The 18,587-nt window shown below is 40.5% G+C and overlaps 1 protein-coding gene across 1 annotated transcript in view; it reads right to left on the bottom strand.

Annotated features, from left to right (window-relative positions):
• Positions 1-18,587, bottom strand: part of NCOA1 (nuclear receptor coactivator 1) — a 278,111-nt gene that overhangs the window by 3,913 nt on the left and 255,611 nt on the right. The window contains exons 21-23 of the mRNA XM_011950985.1: positions 14,302-14,473; positions 8,384-8,567; positions 3,834-3,923 (exon numbers count right to left, since the gene is read on the bottom strand). Of these exons, the coding sequence (XP_011806375.1) occupies positions 3,834-3,923; positions 8,384-8,567; positions 14,302-14,473 (446 nt within the window). The remainder of the gene's footprint in view (positions 1-3,833; positions 3,924-8,383; positions 8,568-14,301; positions 14,474-18,587) is intronic.

Here is an 18,587-nt window from a genome sequence, read left to right as displayed (position 1 = left end):
CCTTGTCTCCTCCCCATTCTATCCCAGTTCTGAAGTACAGCTAGTCCCATTACTCCCCTAGTCCTCTTCTCCTCATCTTTTTCTTCTCCCTTTCTGTACATCTGTCTTTATATTTCTGTCTAACTCACTCCCCAGCTGCTGTCTGGTAAATACACAAACACTGGAGCAAGTAGAGATTTCATGATTGGCCACAGCAGAAAGAAAATTCTAACACTGAAACTTCACATGACCACAAACTATAGTTCTTTTTTAGGCATTGATTTTAAAAAAAGTCAACAGATAAAATTTCATGTTTATGTTTCTACATATGAAACACTGGGGCAGAGCATAAGGTGTTTTTGTACCCAAATTCTTAAAAAGTTCTTGATAAAGGCATGATGAAACAAACTAGAAAGTTCTGCTTCTTTAAAAATACAACTTTTAAAAAGATAGTCTAGGGTGGGCATGGAGGCTCATGTCTCTAATTCTAGCACTTTGGGAGGCTGAGGCAGGAGGATCACTTGGGGCCAGCAGTTTGAGACCAGCCTGGGCAACATAGTGAAAACCACCTCTACAAAAAATAAAAAAAAATTAGCTGGGCGTGGTAGTGTGTGCCTGTAGTCCCAGCTGCTGAGGAGGCTGAGGTGGGGGATCACTTGAGCCTGGGAGATTGGGGCTGCAGTGAGCTGTGAAGGTGCCACTATACTCTAGCCTGGGCAACAGAGCAAGACCTTGTCTCAAATAAATTAAAAAAGTGTATTGGCTGGGCACGGTGGCTCATGCCTGTAATCCCAGCACTCTGGGAGGCTGAGGCGGGCGGATCACCTGAGGTCAGGTGTTCAAGACCAGCCTGACCAACATGGTGAAACCCCGTCTCTACTAAAAATATACAAAAATTAGCTGGGTGTGGTGGCAGACGCCTGTAATTCTAGCTACTTGGGAGGCTGAGGCTGGAGGATCACTTGAACCTGGGAGGCGGAGGTTGCAGTGAGCTGAGATCGCGCCACTGCATTCCAGCCTGGGCAACAACAAAGCGAGACTCCATCTCAAAAAAAAAAAAAAAAAAGTGTATTATTGAAATTAGAGAAAACTGAAAAGACAAAACAAACTCTAAAACCCATTTCAGCCACTTTAAACTATTGCTTAAAAGGGGGTGTCTTAGACCAGTCCACAAAGGACTTCTTAATATTGTCACGACTTCTCAGATAGGCAAAGTGTGACACAAAAGAAGCTTCAATTCTTCCAGGTGAGAAGACTGATGTGAAAGCTGAGTCCTAACCTCTGAAGATTTTCTGGCATAATTTTTACTTCAGTTCAAATACTGTTTCAGGGCAGGGCTCTGGAACTTTAAAACACGGTCGTTTGGGTGTAACTAATTTGTCAAGCTGCCCAGTAATGTCTCTGTGGGTTTGAGGCTTTCAAAAACACCTGGTGAATGAAGACTCTTTATTCCTCGATCTTTTTTTTTGTGAGACGGAGCCTCGCTCTGTCGCCCAGGCTGGAGTGCAGTGGCACAATCTAGGCTCACTTCTAGCTCCACCTCCTGGATTCACGCCATTCTCCTGCCTCAGCCTCCAAGTAGCTGGGACTACAGGCACCCGCCACCACACCTGGCTAATTTTTTTTTGTATTTTTAGTAGAGACGAGGCTTCACTGTGTTAGCCAGGGTGGTCTTGATCTCCTGACCTCGTGATCTGCCTGCCTCGGCCTCCCAAAGTGTGCTAGGATTACAGGCGTGAGCCACCGCACCCAGCTCCCAGATCTTAAAATGCCTTCTCTCTTCTCTTTTTCTTTTTTTTTTGAGTCAAAGTCTCCCTTTATCACCCAGGCTGGAGTGCACTGGTGTGATCTTGGCTCACTGCAACCTCTGCCTGCTGGGTTCCAGCGATTCTCCTGCCTCAATTTCCTGAATAGCTGGGACTGCAGGTGCCTACCACCAAGCCTGGCTAATTTCTGTGTTTTTAGACAGGGTTTCTCCATGTTGGCCAGGCTGGTCTCAAACTCCTGACCTCAAATGATTTGCCTGCCTCAGCCTTCCAAAGTGCTGGGATTACAGGTGTGAGCTACCGCACCCGGCCAAAATGCCTTCTCTTTACCTTGAGAGGACTCAGGTCCTATTTCCTAATACTTAGACTGTGAACCCAGTCTTCTAATCTTTGTCCTTCTCAACTGGCCAATACATCTTCCTTCACCTTCTTCCCAAGATGAAGTCTACGCTAGGACTTCTATCAATGTTCCCTTTCAGGGATGACTCGTCTGTCCATAGGGTTGAATCCAAATCCCTTAGTTTAGCATTCAAGGCCTCTGGAAATTTGCCCCAAGCCACTTTACCAATTTTAATTCCTGTGAATAGCTATGATAAACCCTTTACCTTCAGCTGATTTGGTTTCCCAGGACTATGCTAAGATATTACTATTTCCCTGTTTCTGTGGCCTCTACTTCCAGTTCCTTCTACTTCTCAATCTACCTCTGCACCAGTCTCCAACAACTACCATACCCTTTTCCTTCTCTTTGCCTTGGTAACTGTCCTTCAAGGCTCAGTTCAGCTCTATCTCTTGCAAAAATGCTCTTCTGACCATCTCAGCAATTTCTCCTTTCTTTGAATGCTTATGCTTCATTACTTGTAACAAATTTAATAATTTGCCTTCTTTGGTTAAGTGACAGTTTATGTGCATATGTTGATGTGTTTTATCTTTCAGCAGTCCCTAACTGGTATGGCAGAAACAGTGTGGACTCTGGTGGTAGAAAGACCTGGGTTTGAACCTCAGCTCTTCCTCTTTCTAGCACTGTGAATGGTACATGTAGTTAAACCTCTTCATGTTCAGTTTCTTCATCTGCGAAGAAAAGGAATACTACCTCGTTCATAGGGTTACAGTGAGGCTTAAATGAGATAATGCATACAGTGCATAGCACAGTGCCTGGCAAACCACAAGCATTTCACAAATGAAGTTTCCTTTCCTCACTTCTCCCCACAGTTCACCTAATGCTGATGGAACATATATTATGTGTTTTCCTATTGCCATCTGTGGCATAATCCCTGTGTTAAAAATGTTTTAATTAAGAGACTAAAGTTCGGCCTGGTGTGGTGGATCACCTTAGGTCAGGAGTTCGAGACCAGCCTGGTCAAAATGGTGAAAACCCGTCTCTACTGAAAATACAAAAAATTAGCCGGGCATGGTGGCGGGTGCCTATAATCCCACCTACTTGGGAGGCTGAGGCAGGAGAATCGATTGAACCCAGCGGGCGGAGGTTGCAGTGAGCCAACATCACGCCACTTCACTCCAGCCTGGGCAAAAGAGCAAAACTCCGTCTCAAAAAAAAAAAAAAAAGAGAGAGAGACTACAGTTCAACCAAAGTTACAAAAGTGAATTAAGCCCTTCCTCCAAAATTTCTAAATTAGGTTAATATAGGAAAGTGGCCACCCTTGCTGTTTATGCTGTTTTGAAACATACTTCTTAAGAGGTGAAGTATACAGCAGGCACTCTATTTTGTCTGAATTTACTGAGATCTTCTGAGGTACTCTGATTACAGATGAGTTTTTAGCACCGTGCTTATTTACAAAATAACAATTAGTGGCCATCATTTGTGATCACTTTATCCTAAGCACTGAGTTAAACCATCTGATCTCATTGAATCCTCTCAACAATCCTATAAGCAGGTGTCATGTTAATTCTGTGGTTATACAGCAGCTCAGTAAAGCTCCATAACATGCCCAGGATGACAGAGCTAAGAAGAGCAGAGCCAGGACTCATATCCAGGTCTGACTCCCAAGGTCAGGCTCTTAATGATGCTCACAATCCTCTGTGTATCTAGAGTACATTTGACAGCTCTGGGCTTAGAATTTCCTTACTGACCTGGGTTCCATCTGCTTCTGTTTTGAGAAGGTCAGTGGATGAGAGCTGGTTGCAGTAGAGGCCTGTGTGTCTCAGTGCGGGATCATTTATCTATTAAAGATAAATACAAGATCAAATTACAAGCTAGTTGTTTAAGCTGAAAACCAAATTCTTCAATGAAAAACAATCTCACTGACAGAAAAGTAATAGCAGCACAGCAAAAATGAAAAGCTTAGCAATTAACTGTGTTGTTACAAGTCAGGATAGTAGTTCCCCATGTCGGGGTGGAGAGTGTGTAAGGGACACAAGGAGAACCTCTGGAGTACTGATGACATTCTGTTTCTTGATCTGAGTGGTACTCAGGTGTGTTCACTTTGTGAAAATCCACTGAGTTGTACACTTTTCTCTATATTCATATATATGATACTTTAATAAAAAGTTAATTCACACATATATATGTTAATTAGCGATAGACTCACACTTTGGTCAAGATTTAGTAACAAGGATCAGACTTATCCTCCTGCCTCAATCAGCTAAAAAAACAGACAAAATATGTGAAACAAAGGCACTTAAGACATTAGACAAAGACAATGAAGGATCAGAGTTCCTACTGTGGCAACTGCCCAGCCTATTGCCGGGAGTGTACTTCCGGCTGTGCCATGGAGAAAGGGAACCCAGGCAGCACCTGGCAGGCTCCCTGAGTTAAGGGGACGCAGCTAGAATCCTCGGAGCAGAATATCAGAGAGGGTTCTGGAATAGATCTGCAGTGGCTCTCAAGTCTGTAGCTCAGTACTAATCAGCTTATAGAGGCAGGGGAAAGAATCACCTGAATAGATGACACGGAACAATTCCCAAAGTCCCCAGGGCTGGGAATAGGCTCTGATTTCACCCCCCAGAGTGGAAAACATGATAATTCATGTAGTATCATGTAGCATATTAGAATAGTTTTACCTTGGTGGTAAGGTTAAAATTAGTCCTAGAAAAAATACTGCTTTGGTCACAGTAAACAAAAAAGCAAGGATCAAACTTTCCAAGTAATCTAACCATTTCCTAGAACAAAGCTCAAGAGTATTTGTAGGAATACAAACAAGGTAAAATTCATGTCTGGCATCCAATAAAAAATTACCAGGCATGCAAAGAGGCAGAAAAATATGATGCATAATGAAAAGGAAAGTCAACTGAAATCAACTCAAAAATGATGCTGATAATAGAACTGATAGGTGAGAAATATCAGGACATTTATTGTAACAACCATATTCCATTTGTTTAAGAAACAAGAGGAAAGTCTGTACAGATATGAAAAATATGCTGGAGATATGGAAGATATAAAAAGGATCCAAATATGACTGCTAAATATGAAAACTGCTGTGTCTGAGATGAAAAATACACTGGATAAACAGATTAGATATTGCAAAAGAAAAAATTAGTGGACCTGAAGCTACAGTAATATAAATGTTCTAAAATCAAAGAAAAAATAACTGAACCTCATCCCACTGCCCCAAAGCCCCCCAAACCTAGAGAATCAGTGAATGTGAGACAATTTCAAGTGTCCTATTATACACGCAATTGAAGTCTCTGAAGGAGAGGAGTGAGGATGGTGACAAAAATTATTTGAAGAAATAATGATCAATATTTTCCAAAATTTGGCTGGGTGTGGTGGCTCACACCTATAATCCCAGCACTTTGGGAGGCCGAGGTGGGTGGATCATCTGGGGTCAGGGGTTTGAGACCAGTCTGGCCAATATGGCAAAGTCCCATCTCTACTAAAAATATAAAAATTAGCTGGGTGTGGTGGCACACCCCTGTAGTCCCAGCTACTCAGAACACTAAGGCAGGAGAACTGCTTGAACCCAGGAGGTGGAGGTTGTAGTGAGTGGAGACTGCGCCACTGCACTCCAACCTGGGCGATGGAGTGAGACTCTGTCTCAAAAAAACCACAAAAAAACAAAAAATGACAAGAAAAATTTTTTCCCAAAATTTAATGAAAATTATATGGTCATGAATCAAGAGGCTCAATGAACCCCAAGAATAAGAGATATGAACAAAATACACCAAAGCATATCACAATCAAATTACTTAGAACCGGGGGTGGGGGGGGAGAGAAAAATCTTAAAATCAGCTAGAGAGGGAAAAACATCAATCATATATGGAAGAACAAAGATAAAATGATAGCAGATTGTCTCCTCAGCAATACTGTAGTGGAGCAACATCTTTAAAATACTGAAAGCTGAAACTTCCAAGCTAGAGTTTAGGGGAAAGAACATTCAAAGATGAAGGTGAAAGACTTTTCAGACATAGAAAAGCTCATTAGCTGCAGGCCTGCACTACAAAAATGGTAAAGCAGGGCCAGGCGCGGTGGCTCACACCTGTAATCCTAGCACTTTGGGAGGCCGAGGCAGGCGGAACATGATGTCAGGAGATTGAGACCATCCTGGCTAATACAGTGAAACCCCATCTCTACTAAAAATACACACAAAAAAATTAGCCAGGCGTGGTGGTGGGCACCTGTACTCCCAGTTACTTGGGAGACTGAGGCAGGAGAATCGGTCAAACCTGGGAGGTGGAGGTTGCAGTGAGCTGAGATCACGCCCCTGCACTCCAGCCTGGGCTAAAGAGTGAGACTCCATCTCAAAAAAAAAAAAAAGTTAAAGCAAGACTCGCAGGCAGAAGGAAAATAATACCAAATGGAAATTTAGAACTACAAAAAGGAATGCAGAAAATTGAAAGTGGTGACTATGTGGGTAAATATAAAAAAAATGTTTTATTTAAATTTTCTTTAGTCAATTATAGTTTATAATTAATTTATAAATTCATAATTTATAATTGACTAAAGAAAAAATAATAAATTGCAGGGAACAGAACATATATAGATATAATATGTATGTGACAGTAGCACAGGAGGGACAAAATAGAAATAAACTGTAATGAGGTGCTATACATTATATATCCCTCTATACATTATACTATACCTCTATACATACATATATTACATCACCTCATGTATAGAGGTGTATATTATATCACTTGAAGACAAAAAGGGCAATCAGTATTTATATATTTTTATGATTTGCTGTAAATGATGGCTGCATGGTAATAGCCTACTTACTATGGCGTACTATGTGGTTACCGACACGAATAACGAGAATGGCAACTATAGGGAGTTATTCCAATAATCTTAAATATCGTTTTGAATTTAGTCATTCTTGAATTTAGTCATTCTTAAGAGGCTCCAGGATAAGTTCCACACACTTAGATGGCATGCAACATATCCAAAAAGCTTACCACATTACTTCTCTAAATATAATATAAATATCCCCTTAACATTAATTAGGCTTTCAACCCCTATCCTGCCTAGGTCATGCTGTGATAACCAATCTTGAATGTTTTTTTTCTATTCTGTTTAGGCAACTTTTTCGTAATGGCTTTTTTGACCAGGCCTTTTTTCTTTTAAACTCTCAGTAGTCAACTGTTCATACACTCCTCATCTGACAGAAACACGTATGGCCCATCTCTTAATACACTTGTTTTGTTCTATGATTAAAATGATCCTTTGTTCATGCTGTGTCTTCTCCAACTTGTACATATGTATGTCCCACAAGGCTATCTTTGTACACAGTAAGTACTGAATAAATGCTTACTGAATTAAAAAAGGTAGAAATGAAGAAAATGTGTTCAAAATATAAAGGAGTATTCCAAGACAATATATTACATGTACTGTTTTTTTGTTTTTTGTTTTTGTTTGAGACAGAGTCTTGCTCTGTTGCCCAGGCTGGAGTGCAGTGGCGCAATCTCAGCCCACTGCAATCTCTGCCTCCCGGGTTCAAGCAATTCTCATGCCTCAGCCTCCTGAGTAGCTGGGATTACAGGTGCATGCCACCATGCACAGCTAATTTTTGTATTTTTTTTTTAGTAGAGATGGGGTTCACCATGTTGGCCAGGCTGGTCTCGAACACCTGACCTTGTGATCCATCTGCCTTGGCCTCCCAAAGTGCTGGGATTATAGGCGTGAGCCACCACGTCCAGCCATGTACTGTTTAATAAATCTGAAAAACTAAAAATCTCATGAAACTAAAATCTTATTTATAAAGTCTGTCAAGGCCCAGGAGTAGTGGCTTACATCTGTAATCCCAGCACTTTGGGAGGTTGGGATAGGAGGATCACTTGAGCCCAGGAGTTCAAGACCAGCCTGGGCAACACAGTGAGACCTTGTTTCTGCAAATAGTAAAAAAGTTAATTGGGCAGGGTGGCATGTGCTTGCAGTCCCAGCTACTTAGGAGTCTGAGGTAGGAGGATCCCTTGAGTCTGGGCAGTCAAGACTGCAGTGAGCTGTAATTGAATCACTGTACTCCAGCTTGGGTGACAAAGTGAGACCCCATCTCAAAAAAAAAAAAAAAAGGTCGGTCAAAAATTTTCATTGTGTATCTTAAGAGCCAGTAACTATTAAAAGTTAGTGGGAAAGAATAAATAAAGAAGTGTGGCTGTTTCTGGTGAGTAACTGTCAACATACCTGATTTTCCTCAGAATAATGAACTGTGATGTACTGTGGCAAGTGTGCCAGCTGTGCCACTTACCTGCTCAGGGCACACAGTGTTCATTCCTGGCATCTGCAAAGAGCTCATCTGCATCTGGGCCATCATTGGGTTCATGTTCTGAACATTCGTATTTCCACCTGCCATGGAAACGGTGATGCTCATGTTGTTGTATACTCCTGGCTGTGCAGGTGTGGGCTGGTTCTGGACAGCTTGACTGAACACACTGTAAACTCAAAAACAATCCAGATTACATCCACTGATCATGAACAAGGGATAATGTGACTAGATCCTGTTTCCAAATAAAATACGTTACATCCTTAAATTGCAAGTATGACTGTATCTTCTTAAAATATATAAAAATTAATATAATTCAGATACATTCTGAAGTCTACAAAAGGGATTAAATAACTGAAAAGAACTCATTTTAAGTAACAATTATCTGGCACAATATCAGAGATGATAGGCTACAATCATGTAAATAATTAAGAAAGGAAGTTTTCCATGTAAGTAAATCTTCTAGGTAACTGACATTTACCTATCTAAACAAAGAATGTCCTATTTGAGCAAAGTGTGTGGCATATATATATATGGATCTTCAACAAATGTTCACTGAATGAATTAACACAGGAATGAATGATTCTGTATAGCCTCTTAGACTTAATACTTCAGGGGAATGATGGTATCTTGTTCCACTTATTTCTTGTCTCTATTAACATGTGACATATAGCAGGCACTCAGTAAATACCTGATGAATAAATGAAGTATGGCATGGGTTATTATTTGGTGCTGTCAAATGGTGCAGTTCAGATTGTTTCCTATTAACTGGTTTTCTTGTATCTGTGCCAGTGAAGTGGCATAAATTTTTTGAAGTGTAGTGCAGAGATCATCTACAAGAGAATACTCTGGGACTCATTGACAATCGAGACTCCCAGGTTTTACTCAAGCCCTGGTGAATCACATTTTCCAGGGGTGGGTATAGAAAGATCCATCTTTAACTACTCAGGCACACTAAAATTTGAGAGCCTTTATTCAATATCCTAGCTTGTTGTCACTTCTCAATGTTGTAGCTTGTGGTCACTTTCAGTATGCTACAAATTAAGAGGAAACCAGATGTATATAACCAAATGTTTTTAGGTGGCAAATTCAATCCTTTTAAAGACTTCCAAGGTCTTACCAGGCCTGAATATAGCTTCATGTCTTTTCTAGGAAACAAAATACATAAGCACTTATGTTTTTCAGAGAGCCTGTTTTATTGACTTCTTCACGGCCAAGTTCTGGACTGTTGTTATGCCAAAGATCTCAACTGTAAAATCAGTCTCTATTAGGACGTAGAATAGTAAGCAATAAACTCCACGTAAATTCAACTTGACACTTTGTATTTGAACCCTGAAAATTTTCAGTGATACAGATATACAAATCTAAAGGATAATGATATTAATTCTGTCTTTCCTAAGTTCTATAAACACCAAATATTTTATGATTATATATTAATTGTTAACAATAAACTGCTGGTAAAATTCCACCTATTTTAATGTTAATTCTATAGAATTTGATTTTAAAAATAATTTTCCCCATCAACAGTTTAACTATTCCTTGCCAGCTCTTAGTGTTAAGAAGGATATACTGACATTTACACTTTCTAGTAGACTAAGATAATCATACTGCATTGACAGGCCAAGAAACAGCCTATTTATCATGTCTGAAGAAAAGTACAGAATTTTCCCCCATGTAATTATAAAACACAGATGCCCACAGAAAATTATATGCCTAGGAAATCGTCAATAATACACCTGTGGACCATTAATGTCTGCATAGTGTGTATGCTTGTGGGGCAGTGTTCCTACAACTAAAGGTGAGAAAAAAGCCTATTAATCTATGTCTATTGCCTTTTGTTTTCAGAGACAGAGTTTTACTCTTGTTGCCCAGGCTGGAGTGCAATGGTGCAATCTTAGCTCACTGTAACCTCCGCCTCCTGGGTTCAAGCGATTCTCCTGCCTCAGCCTCCCGAGTAGCTAGGATTACAGGCATGCACCACCACACCCAGCTAATTTTGCATTTTTTTTTTTTTTAGTAGAGGTGGGTTTTGCCATGTTGGTCAGGCTGGTCTCAAACTCCTGACCTCAGGTGATCCACCTGCCTTGGCCTCCCAAAGTGTTGGGTTTACAGGCATCAGCCACTGCACCCAGCCTCTATGCCTATTTTCTAATGAGAACATTTCTTCCTAAGACAGTACTCATTTGTCAACTGATACATAAGTCACCACTGTGGAGGAGCAAGGCTATGTAAGTTAATGCATGTGGAAGCTTCAAGGACTGCAATGATGTCATACTTATGGAAAAAAATTTAGGGCTTAATGTCCTTTCAAATTAATATTTGGGACTGTATATTAGTTTAAGTTCTTTCAAATTGCTCCTGCCAATAGTTCCATTTTGGCATCTTCCATTAAGGGAAGAAGACCAAGCTCTTCTGCAGCTGCAACCACTGTCCCAGGTCCTAGAAAGACATCTGGGTTCACTGGCACCTAAAGTCCAACACTCACAGGCCCTCTTCCTCACTCTGCTTTCCTGCCTGCTTTGTAGCAGCTATCACAGTTTTCTCAGGGTAGCACTAGGTATTTGGTAGTCACTAAATGATGGGAAAAAGAGAAGGATGAATACTCTGACCCAGAGTGGGTCACAGATATTACACATATTAACAAGCAGGAGAGTCCCTGGTCTAATAAGTCTGAGAAACAAAAGGTTAAACAACAGGACTTCTTATCCTTTAAAATGCTAATAAGCAATGGGATTCTCCCATCAACCAGCCTTACACAGAAGCACTACCCAGTTCCAGGACACACAGGTTTGTTTAACCATTTCTTTCTCTTGCCACCAGAGAGATAATGAAAAAGAATTACATTACACTACCTCTGAACTCTATTACATCATTCTACTTAATGGTTCTCTGACCGTTTCATGTTTTAATTCTCTCTGACCTGCCCCCTCACCAACTAGATTCTTCGTTATTTGGCAGCAGGGGTTTTCAGTGTTCCTCATGGTATCTTGTGTTGTGTGACAGAGATAGTGAGCGGTCATCGTCTCCAGGTGATACACGCTAATACACAATGCTTATGCTGACTAATAAACTTCTGCACATGAACCAAATGAACAAGTGTGAGTGTTTCAAGAGTTGATGGTAACTGTTTTCTTTCCCAAACGATCTGGAAAGTCAAAGTTTGCAAAAACTACTAAAATACAACAAAAACCTGCATCCATATTTGAATCTGAATCCAAGACATTGACTTAGGGAGTATTTGCACTCATTTGTTCAACAGATGTAGATGAAGGGCCTCCCTGTCCCAGAGGATGGAGACACAGAAGTAATACAAAATAAAGTTCTTGCTGTTATGATGCTCATATTCTTGATGGAGAAGAAAAATCACAAATAAATAGACTATCGCACAGTATGTCAAGTGTTAATCACTATGAAAAAAAAAAAAAAGAATGGAAAGGAGGAGCCAGGGGTAGAAAACGCTATTATTTCATAAATGATGGCCAGGGAAGTGTAATAAGGTGACATTTAACGTCTGTTTCTAATAAAGTGACATTTAAGGAAAGACTTGAAGTATGAGAGACAAACCATGTGGCCACTGAGGGAAGAACATTCCAGCAGAGAGATTAAAAAATGCAAACATCCTGAGTTTGCAGTGTACTTAGCACATCTGAGGAGCAGAAGGATAAAAGGAAGCCAGTGTGGCAGAGTGAGCGGTGAGAATAACAGATGGGATCAGAGAGGTATCCAGGAACAAGATGATGTGGGGTTTTACGGGCCCTATTCTGTATTTTGAGTAAAATGGGGTGCTACTGGATGAGTTGTGTGTAAAGGACTGACATACTCTGCCTCACGTTTTAAAAGCATGGCTCTGGCTACCATGTGGAGATTAAATGATGGTGCAACAAGGGTGGAAGCAGGAGAGGAAGCTACTGGAATGGCCCAGGGAAAAGATGACTGTGGCTTGCACTAAGGTGCACAAGTGGAATTGGTAAGAAGAGAGAGGTGTTAAGAAGCTGACATGATTTGCTGATGTGTTGGATGTGGGATGTGAGAAAGAAAGACTTTTCTTCTGGACAAGTGGCACATGGAGTTGTCATTTACTGAAATGGGAAAAAGTAACCCAGAGGAGCAGGTCTGGTGAAAATATCACTTTAGTTTTCATCATGTTAAGTTTGAGATGCCTATTAGATTTGTAAGTGGAGATAATGGTTGGGCAGCTGGATATACAGTATGGTGTTCAGGAAAGCCATCTGCACTGAAGGTTTAAATTTGGGAGTCAAATATAGAAATAGGCATTGACAATAGTAAGATGGGTGATGTAACCAAAGGAGGGAGTGGGTATGGGGAAGAGGTCCTAGAATCAACTCTGGGGCCCTCAACTGGAGGTCATGGAGATGAGAAAGATCCTCAAGGAGACTAAGTGATAGGAGGAGAGTCACTTTTCTTGAGAGAGTTGTTCTAGAAACCAAATGAAGAGCTTCAAGAAAGAATAATGCTCAAACATGTCAAATGCTACTGATGAGCATTGCTTTTGGCACTGAAGAGGACATTTAACTATCTTGACAAGGACACTTTTTTGTGGAATGATAGGAATGAAAGCCTGATTAGTTCAACAAGGAGTAGGAGTAGGGGAAGTGGATAGAGTATAATCTTTTAAGGAATTTAACTGTAAAGGGGAGCAGAGAAATAGGTTATTGAGACATGTCACCATGACCGTTTTGTTTTCCCCAAGCCATATTTCGATGCTTATGTGGAGGTACAAAGCAAAAGTTTAGTTGGATTTCATTAGGGAGAATTTTGCCAGGCATAAGTGCAACAGAGGGAGAGCTGGGCAAGGGAGTCAGAGTGCCTGTAAGGTAGTGATTATAATGATGGGCCACAAAATCCAGAGTGAGTTTAGGAAGTTGGGATTGGAATACATTAGGAGACTAAATTCCTCTTATATTACAGATACGGTTCCATTTCTACCTAATTTATACATGGTCTTCATTGAGACTTACACAATTCTCTAACATGAAGATTTTCTCTCACCTTTCAATGAACTTTAGAAGAATATAGTCTCGTGTTTTCAACTTTAACTGCCTTACTTATTATGTTGTCAGATCAGACAGCTTCCCTGTCATTAGAGCTAAGACACAACCAAATTAAAATTCTTATAAAACTCAAAGTGATGTGTCAAAAGTTCAGCAGCCAGGATTTGGAAAAAAAACAGACTTTAGTGAGATAATTCTAAGCACGATGGGTAAGTCAAGGTCACTAAAAATCTAGAGCTTCAAAAAGGGGTAAGCCTTAAAAACTTTTGTTATTGTTATAAAGTCTTTAAATACACTGGGAAAAGTGAAACTTGTGTGCCCACTACTCAGCTCTACTGAATTCTGACATTTGCCATTCTTGGTTTTAGATTTATAAGATTTTAAAGTGTTCTTATAAAGAAAAACTTTTTAAAAAGTACCCATTTCTACGTCTGTCCCAGGGAAGCTGTTACTGCTGTGAGCTCATCATATTCTGCACGTGTGCTCAGGTTAGGATGGAAAGGTTGGGGACACTAGATCTCTTTTCTGTACTGTTGGAACACAAATTTGCCTTAGAAGTGACTTGATACTTCTAAGATTTAAAAATCATTTTTCTTTGCTGATAATATAAAATTTAGTTCTTTCCATTATGCAAATGGAAGTAGCCAATAATCTTCTACTTAGCCTGTGAATACAATCAGCCCATGAAAATATGGCTGTTCTTATGTGCTGCTTTCTGTCTCCACATATAAACGGGGAAATGTCATATAAATGTAACCATATGTGGCCTTTTGTGTCCAGCCTTCTTTCACTTTGCATAATGTTCCTGAGGTTCAATCATTGTAGCATTTATCAGTATCAGGGATTTATCACAGTATCAAGGATGCTCATATATAAAAACTGCCCCCTTACTTGTTTCCTATTGCTCCTTGCTGCCAGGCCTTCATGTCTGGTGACTGATACCCGGAGGCAGGCGGAGTTTGCTGGAGCAGAGAACTCTGAGGAGGAGGGATTGGCATCGGCACCATGGAGCTCCCAGGGCTTAGAGATGGAGCAAAGTTGGCCTCACCTTGGGGAACCATTCCTGTAAATTGACACAAATTAATTTATGTTGATATACTACAAATTTATTAACCCCATAAATGAAAAAACCCAAAAGGATCTGTCACAATATATTTACAAATAACTTTCTTATTTGCCTTGTTTTGTGTCAGGCAACATATTTACAAATATCGTATTCAACAGAGCATGGAAAAAATTAAGTATCTTAAACCAGGGCAAGAAATCTCAGCATAAACCAATAGATAAATAAATGTAAGTCTGGAATAATGCTTTCCATTCACTAAGATGTTGATTTGTGCAGCAGGATTGTATATGGTCTGTTTCTGTTCTGTTTGCTTATATGAATTTTTAAGTGTAAAAATATGTATGAACATACATGATGAATTACTTTTGTAGTAAATTAAACTCCCCCCTCCCCCCACCCTGAGATGGAGTCTTGCTCTGTCACCTAGTCTGGAGTGCAGTGGCATGATCTTGGCTCACTACAACCTCCGCCTCTTGGGTTCAAGCAATTCTCCTGCCTCAGCCTCCATAGTAGCTGGGATTACAGGCGCCTGCCATCGCGCCTGGCTAATTTTTGTATTTTCAGAGGAGATGGGGTTTCACCACGTTGGCCAGGCTGGTCTCGAATTCCTGACCTCAGGTGATCCACCTGCCTCAGCCTCCCAAAGTGTTGGGATTACAGGCGTGAGCCACCACGCCCGGTCATAAATTAAACTTGAAAAGGAAAAAAATAGCTAAGAAAAAGCCATGTGTGGCCAGGTGCGGTGGCTCATGTCTGTAATCCCAGCACTTTGGGAGGCCGAGGTGGGTGGATCACCTGAGGTCAGGAATTTGAGACCAGCCTGGCCAACATGAAAAACCCTGTCACTACTAAAAATACAAAAACGCCTGTTATCTCAGCTACTTGGGAGCCTGAGGCATGAAAATGGCTTGAACCGGGGAGGCAGAAGTTGCAGTGAGACGAGATCGTGCCACTGCACACCAGCCTGGGTGACAGAGCAAGACTCTGTCAAAAAAAAAAAAAGAAAAGAAAAGAAAAGAAAGCAAAAGAAGAAGTCACGTGTGAAAATAAAAAATGAGAAAGTTTTGTTAGCCACTCTTCCCCTCCTCCTTCCCCTTTTTAAGTTTTATTCAGACATAATCTACACAACATGAAATTGACACACTGTAACTGCATAATGCAATGATTATTAGTAAATTTATAGAGCTGTGCCGCCATTACCACAATCCAGTTTAGACATCTAATCATTCTCCAAATTCCCTTGTACCTGTTTGTAGTCAATCCTTGCTCTCACCCCTAGTCCCAGGTAACCTCTGATCTGCTTTCTGTCTCTAAAGGATTTGCTTTTTGGGGGGAATTTCATGTAAATGTAGCCATACATGGTCTTCTGTGTCTGTCCTGCATTCACTTAGCATGATGTTTTTGAGGTTCAGCCATTTTGGAGCACTTATCAGTAGGCTATTCCTTTTTATTTAGGATGATGCTTATTAGCAGCCATCTGACCGAACTGTCAAAACTCAACTGACCACAAAAGTAAGGGTTTATTTCTGAACTTTTTATTCTGTTCCAGTGATCTCTAGGTTGTACCAGTATCACATTGTCTTGATTGTTGTGACTTTATGGCAATTTCTGAAATTAGGCAGATATCCAACTTTGTTCTTCTTTTTAAAAATTGTTTTGGCTACTCCAGGTCCTTTGCATTTCCATACACATTTTAGGATGTTTGTTAATGTCTCCAAAAAGCATGCTGAAATTCTGCATTGAATTATAAGATCAATTTTGAGTAAATTACCAGTTTTTTTTTTTTTAAGTCTTTTTTCTCTGATTTCATTTTGGATAGTTTCCATTGTTATATCTTTAAGTTCACTAATTTTTTCTTTTCTTTTGACGGAGTCTGGCTCTGTCGCCCAGGCTGGAGTGCAGTGGCCGGATCTGAGCTCACTGCAAGCTCTGCCTCCCAGGTTTATGCCATTCTTCTGCCTCAGCCTCCGGAGTAGCTGGGACTACAGGCGCCCACCACCTCGCCTGGCTAGTTTTTTGTATTTTTTTTAGTAGAGACGGGGTTTCACCGTGTTAGCCAGGATGGTCTCGATCTCCTGACCTCATGATCCACCGGTCTCGGCCTCCCAAAGTGCTGGGACTACAGGCTTGAGCCACCACGCCCAGCCTAATTTTTTCTTCTGTAATTTCTAATCTGCTGTTTATCACATCTAGAGTTTTTTTTTTTTTTTTTTAAATCTCAGACACTGTAGTTTTCATCTCTGGAAGTCTGACTTGGGTTTTATTTACATCTTCCACGGCTCTATTTAACATGTTCAAGCTTCCTCTTGCTTCTTGAACATACAGAATTTATAATTTATAATTGCTTAATGTCTCTGTCTACTAATTCTATCATCTGTGTAATTTCCGAATTTTTGATTGGCTGATTTTTCTCTTCATTACAGGTTGTATTTTCCTATCTCTTTGCATACCTGGTAGTTTTAAAAATCAGATTCCAGACCTAGTGAATTTTACCTTGTTAGGTGTTGGATTTTTTTTCTACTCTTTTAAATATTTTTGACCTTTGTCTGGGGTGTGGTTAGGTTACATGGAAACAGGTTAATTCTTTAGGTCTTGTGCCTAATGAGACAAGGGCAGAGTTTAGGCCTTATGAATTTGCCCCACGACCGAGGCAAACCATCTCTGAGTATTCTACTTGATACCCCCTGAATTACAAGGTTTTCTACTCTGGCTGGTAGGAAGAGGAACTGGCCCTGTGTGAACTTTGAAGATTGTTCCCTCTTAGCTTTTCAGGTGGTTTTCTCTGGCCTTGATTTGTACACACATACATGCGTGCCTGCGAGTGGGCAGCAGCTTTCAGCTGAATGGGACCCTCTGCATATCCTACAGTTGTCTGGGTAGTGCTGTCCTCTCTGGTATTGTGCCCTGCTACCTCTAGGTGCCTTGGCTTTCCCAGACTGCCAGCTGTACCTCCTCAGCTCAGGGAAATGGCCTGGGATTCTCCCTCCCTGCAGCACAGTCTGGACAATCTTAAGAACTACTGCTGAACGTACTTTGTCTGTTTTTTGATTATTTGTTTCAGATGGGAAAATAAATCTGGTCCCTGTTATTCCTTTGGCCAAAAGTAGATATCCATAACAATTTAAAAGAGTAAAATGTTTTTTAAAAAATGTTTAGTGCTAGCACTCTGTTTTTTTTTTTTGTTTTTTTTTTCCTGACAAAACACATCTCACAGTTAAATACTTTTAAGGCAGAAAAAGTTATGAAGGCGCAAAAAAAGGATGCCATAGTATGACTGCCCATAATTTAGCATAATTCCTTTACATCTTTACAAAATCCTGTAAGATTCCATGACCTGCTTCTTTCACTCAACATTACATCATTAACATGTTTCTATGTCCTTGATGTCTCTTTGCAAATATGTGCATATATGCCTGTGTAGTATCTACTGTGTTCTGCCACTATTAATGTAATTTTTTTGTTATTTTTAATACAATGATTTTTTTTCTCTTTTTACTTGGTTTATTTGGTTAAACAAAAAAAAATCATTATATTTGCCAGAGACGTAGTTAATTTACTCTTTTTTTATTACAGGCTACTTTTTTTTGAGACCGAGTTTTGCTCTTGTTCCCAGGCTGGAGTGCAATGGTGTGATCTCTGCTCACTACAACCTCTGCTTCAAGCATTTGGGTTCAAGTAATTCTCCTGTCTCAGCCTCCTGAGTAGCCGGGATTACAGGCACATGCCACCATGCCCAAATAATTTTTGTATTTTTAGTAGAGATGGGGTTTCATCATATTGGTCAGGCTGGACTTATCTCCTGACCTCGTGATCCGCCCACCTCGGCCTCCCAAAGTGCTGGGATTACAGGCGTGAGCCACCATGACCGGACTTACAGGCTACAATTTTATTTTTATTTATTTTTATTTTTTATTTTGTTTTTTGAGATGGAGTCTCGCTGTGTCGCCCAGGCTGGAGTGCAGTGGAGCGATCTCGGCTCACTGCAAGCTCCACCTGAGCCTCCGAGTAGCTGGGACTACAGGCGCCCACCACCACGCCCGGCTAATTTTTTGTATTTTTAGTAGAGACGGGGTTTCACCGTGTTAGCCAGGATGGTCTCGATCTCCTGACC

This window comes from Colobus angolensis, unplaced genomic scaffold (genome assembly GCF_000951035.1).
Source record: "Colobus angolensis palliatus isolate OR3802 unplaced genomic scaffold, Cang.pa_1.0 Scaffold109, whole genome shotgun sequence".
NCBI lineage: Eukaryota > Metazoa > Chordata > Mammalia > Primates > Cercopithecidae > Colobus > Colobus angolensis.
The sequence above is the reverse complement of the archived record's forward strand: the minus strand, read 5'-3'. Positions and strand labels throughout refer to the sequence as shown.